This window comes from Temnothorax longispinosus, unplaced genomic scaffold (genome assembly GCF_030848805.1).
Source record: "Temnothorax longispinosus isolate EJ_2023e unplaced genomic scaffold, Tlon_JGU_v1 HiC_scaffold_368, whole genome shotgun sequence".
In the NCBI taxonomy this organism is placed as follows: domain Eukaryota; kingdom Metazoa; phylum Arthropoda; class Insecta; order Hymenoptera; family Formicidae; genus Temnothorax; species Temnothorax longispinosus.
In genome coordinates, this window is record NW_027270196.1 from 2,638 (window position 1) to 11,101 (window position 8,464).

General features: G+C 47.3%; 2 protein-coding genes across 2 annotated transcripts; both read right to left on the reverse strand.

The window, feature by feature from the left end:
* Nucleotides 1-1,090: 1,090 nt before the first annotated feature.
* LOC139824417 (uncharacterized) lies at nt 1,091-1,845 on the reverse strand. The gene is made up of 2 exons (XM_071796953.1): nt 1,711-1,845; nt 1,091-1,627 (listed from the first exon to the last, which is right to left on the reverse strand). Exons 1-2 carry the CDS (start codon nt 1,843-1,845, stop codon nt 1,091-1,093), a joined length of 672 nt encoding a protein of 223 aa, XP_071653054.1.
* A 5,596-nt stretch (nt 1,846-7,441) lies between these two features.
* LOC139824418 (uncharacterized) lies at nt 7,442-8,329 on the reverse strand (the record flags this gene model as incomplete). The annotated part of the gene is made up of 1 exon (XM_071796954.1): nt 7,442-8,329. A coding segment is annotated over one exon (888 nt), but the record flags the coding sequence as incomplete, so codon positions are not given.
* Nucleotides 8,330-8,464: the final 135 nt, after the last annotated feature.

Consider the following 8,464-nt stretch of genomic DNA (forward strand, 5'->3'; position numbering starts at 1 on the left):
CGGTATCTGAAACAAATTATCGAATATCTTATGTTTATCTCCTCTGCTTATCGCCTATGTGCTCTCCTGCCTTCTTCTCCTTCTCTATTTTACCATACCCTTCGTGCTTATAGCCAATCTTTACCTTTGACACTATTCGCAATCACTTTTCTCTATATTACAGCCTTCTTTCCTTTGTCGTGCTCTTCGTTACGCAGCTCGCTTTTACAGTCGCCACGTGCGTCTCTTACCTGTTCCCCTTCTTACTTTCTATCCCTTCCATCGCACTTCCGTTCGTGCCACCTGTCCGTTGCACGCGTTGCGTCGACACCGGTCTGTTCTGCCGCCTTCTATCCCTTGCTTTTGCCGTCCGTCCGTCGCACACGTTGCGGTGATACCGGTCTGTTCTGCAGTTATCACCTCCGTTGCCACTTCCTCTTCCCCAGGTTTCCCTCCTCTCCTCTCCTTCTCCGTCTCTTCACCCTCTTTATCTTTCTTCACCTCTTTATTTTTCCGCCATTCATTCCTCTCTTCCAACGTTCCTTTGTTTTTATTCCATATCAACTCTTTGTTGTCCACCCACATTTTCTGGTAACCAATTGTCGTTTTCTTTCCAGCCTCTTTTTCTTCTTTTGCTCTCCTTCTTATTTTCTTCTGTATCCGTCTTTCCATTTTGGTGAGGTCGTCATCCAAAAAGCTGTCATATTTTTTCCCTAATTCCCTCCTCGTTCTCATTATCTCCCTTTTGACCTTCCAGTTCCTGCACTTTAGCATTATCATTTTATTATTCCCGTGTCCTATTTCCTGCGCTTCCTCAATGACCACTTCTGTTTTATTTATTTCTCCTATCATCTTCTCAATCCTCTCCTTCTTTTCTGTCTCTTTTCCTCCCGTCGTTTCCTTCACAATTATATTATTTCTCCTTTGTTCGAGATTCCGTTCACAGCGCGGCCATTTGTACGACTTGGTGTGTCGCGAGGAAGAAAACGGCGATGAGCGCGCCCGTGCTTGCGCAAGTTGCCGCGTCGATCCGGCCCGTCGATATCCGATCGATGCTGCCATCTGATCGGATGGCGCAACGTGAACGAAATCTCGAACATTCCGCCCGCCATCAGCAACATGGTTGATGATTCCTTACTCTTGCAGGTAGTATGGCAAGCTTGGCAACTGGCCGAGTGAGTATCGTGGTGGCTGTCTTAAGGGTAACCACCCTAGTGAGTCCATCCTTGCCGGGGTGCAGTTCCGTTTTTCTGGCGAGTGGCCACTTGCATGGTGGAGAGCGTTCGTCGGTAAGCAGCACGATGGAACCCACCTTGATGTTGTTGTTAGGACGATGCCACTTGGTTATCGCCTGCTGGCGTTGCAGATAGTGAGCCGACCATTGTGCCCAAAAATGTTGAACACGCTGCTGGATGAGCTGCCACCGAGATAGTCGCGAGGTGGCCAGGTCACTCAGAGATAGCTCGGGTATGGTAGTGAGTGGACCTCCAATGGGGAAATGACCTGGTGTGAGCGCTGAGACGTCTTCAGGGTCGTCACTCAACGGTTCTAAAAGGCGCGAGTTGAGAATGGCCTCGATTTGCGTAAGCAACGATGTGAATTCTTCCGTCGTGAGTAGAGTCTCCCCGATAGTCTGTCTCAGGTGAAACTTTGGTTATTTTGAGGGTATTAGGAATAAGACGCGTTCGTGTTTCTAATATAACTAATACTAAATATATATTTGGATAATACAGGATACAGTAAAGTATGATGTCGCGGATCTGACGAAGCGAGCTTGCTACTGCAAGAGATCCCGGGAACTTTTTTAAGAACGCTTTCCATGCTGCGTTCTGATAGGCTGTTCTCTGCCGGTCGCTGATTGGTCATGTTTATGCGACTGTAGCCACATACTCCCCCTCGAGCGTGATGGCCTTGGTCAGCGCGCGAAAGTGATGGTTCTCTTGCTTCGAGGGCTTGGATAGGTTTTGAGGGTTGATTCCGGTATATGTTGTTCTTCTGTTGGATTCATTGTATTTGGGTTGTCCTCGGGTATGTTTTCCAAGAATGCTGGCTTTAGTCTGTCGGTGGATATGTCTGCGGGTTGTCCCTTGAACATTATCCTGAAAACAGAATCTGAATTTCTGTTAAGTATCTTGAATGGACCTTCGTATGGCTGGTCGAATGGTCTTCTGGTGCTGTCGACGCGTACGAATACATGTGTGCTTGAATGTAACATCTTGTGTATAAATGGTTTTATTCTACAGTGATGTGCTGTGGGCTTCGATTTGACGTCTTGCATATATTGTCTCAGCCTGTCGAGGAAGATTTGTGGTTGAGTTGGAGTTTCTTCCTCGTTGAAGTATTCTCCGGGAAGTCTAAGGGTCGTTCCGAAGGTCATTTCTGCCGCTGATGCTTGGATATCTTCTTTAACACTGGCACGTAATCCGAGGAGGACCACTGGTAATACTTCGCACCAGTCCTTAGTGTTATGGCATTTGATCGCTGTTTTGAGTGATCTGTGCCACCTTTCTATGATGCCGTTGGATTCGGGGTGATATGCAGTCGTGCGTATTCTTCTGCTGCCGATTATCTTGACTAATGATTCGAAGAGTTGAGATTCGAATTGGCTGCCTCTGTCCGTCGTAATTACTGTTGATGCTCCATATCTAGCTATCCATGTGCTGAAGAATGCGTGTACAACTGTATCTGCTGATGTGTCAGTAATAGGTGTTGCTTCCGGCCATCTAGTGAATCGATCAATCATTGTTAAACAATATTTGTTGCCTTTGGAAGGTGGGAGTGGTCCGACGATGTCGATGTGTATATGTTGGAATCGTGTGTCCGGTACCTCGATGTGTTCGGGAATCCTTCGGTTGTGTCGATGTATTTTTGCTTTTTGGCATGGCATGCACGACCGCGCCCAATGAGTGATATCTTTGTTCATACCTGGCCATACGAATTTGCGACTGATCATTTTCCGCGTTGTACGTCCTCCGGGATGTGAGAGATTATGTACTGTGTCGTAGATTCGTTTGCGAAGAACTGCTGGTACGTAGATGCGTATATCTTCACCTGTGATGTCGCAATATACAGTCGTTTCTGTATTATCAAGTCGAAGTTTCTTAAGTTGAATGGCAGACGGTGTTTTTAGAAGATTTTCAAGTTCGGCGTCGGTCTTCTGAGCTTCGGCTAGTTCCTCAGTCGTTGTTATTATAGGCATGTCTATCGCTTCTACTCTTGAAAGGGTATCAGCTATGGTGTTGTCGTGGCCCGCGATATGTTGAATTCGTGTGGTAAATTGGCCAATGTAGTCGAGCTGCCGAAATTGTCTCGGCGATGCTTTTGCGGATTTCTGAAAAAAAGCGTACGTTAGCGGTTTATGGTCTGTACGTATTGTGACTGCTCGTCCCTCTATCATGTGTCGGAAAAATTTTATGGCCTCGTATATCGCGAGTAGTTCGCGATCATAAGCACTGTATTTAGCTTGCGTTGATGACAACTTCCTTGAAAAGAACCCCAGTGGTTGTCTGTCTTTGTGATTAATTTGCTCGAGTACCGCGCCGATGGGTACATCCGACGCGTCCGTTGTGACCACTAGGTGTGCTCTTTCGAGTGGGTGTGCAAGTAAGGTGGCTTCCGCTAATTGTTTCTTACAGCGTTCGAATGCTGCTTCTGTATCCGAGTTCCATACTATTGGCCTGTTATCATTTTTCTTAGCGCCAACTAGGTATGCGTGTAACGGTGCTTGCGCTTCGGCTGCTTTGGGTATACATCGTCTGTAAAAGTTGATCATACCAAGGAATCTGCGGAGTTCCTTAATAGTGCTGGGTTTCCTGAAGTTTTTTACCGCCTCTACTTTGGTATCTGTGGGTTTAATTCCTCTCTCGCTGATTTCGTATCCGAGGTAGGTTACTTGTGTCGCGCCCAACGTGCACTTGTCAAGGTTAATGGACAGTCCGTATTGTCGAAATCGTTCGAATACTATCCTTAAGTGCCGTTCGTGTTCTTCTGGTGTCTTGGATGCGATTATTACATCGCCCAGATAGTTGTGACAAAAATCTAGACCTCTCAACACTGTGTCCATGAATCGCTGGAACGTTTGAGCTGCATTGCTCAGTCCGAATGGCATAACGTTCATCTCGAATAATCCAAATGGTGTGATAATAGCAGTCTTCTCTCGGTCTTCTTCTGCCATTGGTATTTGATAGTATGCGCGTATGAGGTCTAAAACACTAAAAATCTTGCATCCGTTCATTCTGTGTGAAAAATCTTGGATATGTGGGACAGGGTACATATCCGGGTCGGTGATCCTATTTACTCCCCTGTAGTCGCCACATATGCGCCACTCGCCTGTTTTCTTTCGCTGGAGGTGGATTGGGCTTGCGTATTGACTCTTAGAAGGTCTACAAAGCCCTTGAGCTATCCATGATTCGATCTCAGCTTTTGCAAACTTGTAACGACCTGGTGATAGTCTTCGGGCACGCTCCGCCACTGGTGGTCCTTTTATGGGGATGTAGTGTTTCACGTGGTGCTTTGGTGTTATTCTTTTTATTGGGCGTGTGATGTCAACGAATTCTTTCAGCAATTTAAGGTATGGTGTATCCATTTTGAGCGTAGATACTGTAGGAGTGCCGGACTTAGTTGTTTTGGCACAGGCCGTTAACCCCGTTAGTCCATCTGTCAGACGCTTATTTCTTAGGTCCGGGAGTAGGTTATGTGCGTAAAGGAAGTCTGCCCCTAATATAGGCTGTGATACGTCGGCTACTATAAAGGTCCAATCATAATTGCGGCGTAATCCCAGGTCGAGAGTCATGTACTTTGCACCATACGTGGGTATCTCCGACCTGTTGGCAGCATAGACTTTAAAATTGGCTATTCTAGTTGATTTTCTTACCATAGCTCGTGGCAATGCTGAGATATCTGAAACAGAATTGGTATTCGCCTCTTTCGGCGGAATCTCCTCTCGTGCGGGGTGTTGGCTTGCAGTAGGTCGTGTTGGCGAGCAGTTGCGCGGCATTACTTGTGCCCGCTACAATCACGTCGGGGTCACCACTTTGGTTATTTTGAGGGTATTAGGAATAAGACGCGTTCGTGTTTCTAATATAACTAATACTAAATATATATTTGGATAATACAGGATACAGTAAAGTATGATGTCGCGGATCTGACGAAGCGAGCTTGCTACTGCAAGGGATCCCGGGAACTTTTTTAAGAACGCTTTCCATGCTGCGTTCTGATAGGCTGTTCTCTGCCGGTCGCTGATTGGTCATGTTTATGCGACTGTAGCCACAAAACTTCACAGACTTTACCACCGCCTCCCACTTGCCCCCCATGTGTGGAGCGCCTGGTGGGTTGAACTCCCATCTTGTGCCATCAAGTTGTAAAATTTGAACAATCCGTTGATGTTCTTGAGAGCCTTGGAGGAACATTTTCTTGAGCGCGGCGTCTGCTCCAATGAAAATTGTCCCGCAGTCCAAGTGCATGGTCTGAGCAATTCCCCTTCTCGCTGAAAATCTTCGGAAGGCTGCTATGAATCCTTCTGATGAGTAGTCACTGACTACTTCGAGATGAATTGCGGAGGTGGAGAAGCAGACGAACACGCACATCCATCCCTTGTATGTTTTCGCACCTCGTCCCTTCCATGTCTTGATGGTGAGCGGTCCGGCATAGTCGACTCCTGTATGAGTGAACGCACGTGACGGCGTAACCCGAGAGAGAGGTAGTTGGCCCATCAGTTGATGAGCACGGATCCCCCTCTGCCGAGCACACACGACACATCGTAAGATATGAGACTTCACCGGAGCCCGTCCGCCGATGATCCAGTATTGTTGCCTGACATGAGCCAATGTCAGCTGTGTTCCTCCATGCAGGGTACGCCAATGGGCGTGGGCGATGATTAAGGTTGAGAACCGTGAGTGGCGAGGTAAAATCGCCTGATGTTTGTTATCTTGAGCTAGTGCTGATTGGTTGAGGCGGCCGCCAACTCGGATAATCCCTTGAGCATCGATGTACGCAGTCAATCGACTGAGTGCGTGAGTAGTTGGTAGTCTCGAATTGGCCGTGAGCATCTTGATCTCGTGCGTGAAGTATGCCGCTTGAGTAGCCTTGATCCAGAATAGTCTGGCCTCCTCCAAAGCTGAGTGCAAGTCCAGTGGCTTGTATCGGCGCTTTCTCAGAAGCGATATGAACCTGAAACAAAGAGCTGTTATTTTCAATAATTTATTGAGGGTTGAGTATTTGTATATGAGGTCCCAATGATAGTCCGGCTGAAATGCAGCTGCATATAGAGTAATGCCAGGACGAGCCTCATGACCGCTCAACTCGTCCGGAAGCGCGGGTTGAGATGGCCATGCTTCAGGTGTGAGAATCCACGGTGGTCCCGTCCACCATAATGAGTGGCTTTGAAGTTGAGCAGTAGTTAGACCTCGTGATGCGCAGTCGGCTGGGTTGGATGTGCCAGGTACGTATTTCCAGTGAGCGTCTGCAGTGAGATCCTGGATCTGAGCAACTCGGTTTTTTACAAAATCTTTCCAGCGCGATGCATGAGACTTGATCCACGTGAGTGTCACAACAGAGTCCGTCCACAGGTGAGTTGCTGTAACGTTCAACTTCAAGGTGGCTTGAACGTATTGCATGAGTCTTAAGAGCAGCAGTGCTGCGGTGAGTTCAAGTCTCGGGATGGTGAGTCGTTTGAGTGGTGCTACCTTAGTTTTAAAGCACACCAATGAAACCGTGGCGCCATTAGAGCCGTGGACGGTGATGAATACGACTGCAGCCATTGCCAGTTGAGAAGCATCAGAAAAGCCATGAAATTCCACTGACGAGGTACTCCAGGGGTTGTACTACCGAGATATTGAGAGCTTGCAAGCTTGTGAGTTCTTTTCTGATGATGAGCCACCGTGATGAGAGCTGGGATGGCAGTGGTTCATCCCATTGGAGCTTTATGTAGCCAAAGCTCCTGCAAGAGCATCTTCGCCTTGATCACCCCTGGTGATGCAAAGCCCAGTGGATCGAATATCTGAGCCACTTCAGACAAAACGAGGCGTTTGGTGAGATGATCGGTGTGCGACGAGATCTTTGTTGAGAATGTGAATGTGTCTTCTTGAGGAAGCCATTGTAATCCGAGTATTTTGGTTGCGCAATCGTCAAATGCAATTGGTGAGCCCTGGACTTTTTCTGCTTGAACCGCAGTGAGCACATCTTGATGAGTCGCGTGCCACCTTGCTTGTGGGAAGCCGCCCGCCATGTACAAGTCCGTTGAGCAGTATTGAAGTTTCTATTACCTGCTGAACGGTGTCGACGCCTACATAATAATGTTGTCAACATCTCGACCTTGAATGATTAGCGGCACTGCGAGGGGAACACTGTGACCTTCATCCTCCACCAATTGCAGCAGTGTTCGTACTGATAAGAACGGAGCAGCGTTGGTCCCATAGGTGACCGTTGTTAGATAGTATGGCACTTCATTGAGCTGTTTGTCTATTCAGAGAACCCGTTGTAAATTCCAGTCATCTTCATGCACGTTAATCTGCCTATACATTTTGGTGATGTCAGTGGCAACTAAGTGTCGAAATTGTCGAATCCAGAGTAAAACATCGGTGACGTCTAAATGCAACTTGACTCCCGTGTGCATGAGATCATTAAGTGAGCGGCCGGATGTAGATGCACTCAAGCCATTAAATACCACATACCACACGTAATTTAGTGGTTGCACTGTCTGGTTTGAGCACTCCATGATGTGGCAAGCAATATTGTGTGTGCTGACTGGAAGCGAGTGAAGCCTTCTTATGTGATTGAGCTCTCGATATTCTGTCATAAACTGTTGATACAAACGTCGATAGTTGTCATCTCGGGAGAGTCTTCTTAGTAAACTTTGCAAACATCGATGCGCAGTGAGATAAGAATCGCCAAGAGTATCAGGTGATGATTTTAGTGGAATTCGAACCGTGTATCGCCCTGTTGAATCCCGCGAAGCAGTGGACTTGAAGTATTCTTTACACCTTTTCTCGTCAGGTGGAAGATCACGATTCTCATTCTCAGGCACTTCTTCTTGTGTCCAAAATCTCGACCATAACTCATCGAGAGCATCTTCTCTCTCCTGAATTGATGCATGATGCACTGCAACAGATGCCAATGATGATATGTCGACAGGTCCGAGAACGAGCCATCCGAAAATTGAGAGCTGCGCGATTGGCATCAATGGATCTTGTTTGATGATGTTGGGCTTAATGATCTGACCATATGAGTCAGCTCCAATGATGATGTCCACTGGCCGTTGTGTGAGGAAATCTGGATCAACCAAGGTTAACTTGGTGAGATGCGGCCATTCCTGGGGTGCAGCGTTGAAGGATGGCAGGATGTTCGCTAACGCCTGCAGAACGTGAGCTTGAATAAAGACGTCTGATCTTGAGTGAAATGAGCGGAGCTTAAGCAATGCATCTCCTCGAGTTTGCGTTGCCTTTCCGCCACCAATTCCAGTGATGAGAATGACGGAATGATGACGAGT

What these genes read in the sequence shown, in the direction of transcription:
- LOC139824417 (XM_071796953.1), bottom strand. Translation starts at nt 1,845, where the DNA reads ATGACCAATCAGCGACCGGCAGAGAACAGCCTATCAGAACGCAGCATG. An exon ending in ATCATACTTTACTGTATCCT is followed by an intron (nt 1,628 to 1,710) that starts GTATTATCCAAA and finishes AAATAACCAAAG; the next exon opens with TTTCACCTGAGACAGACTAT.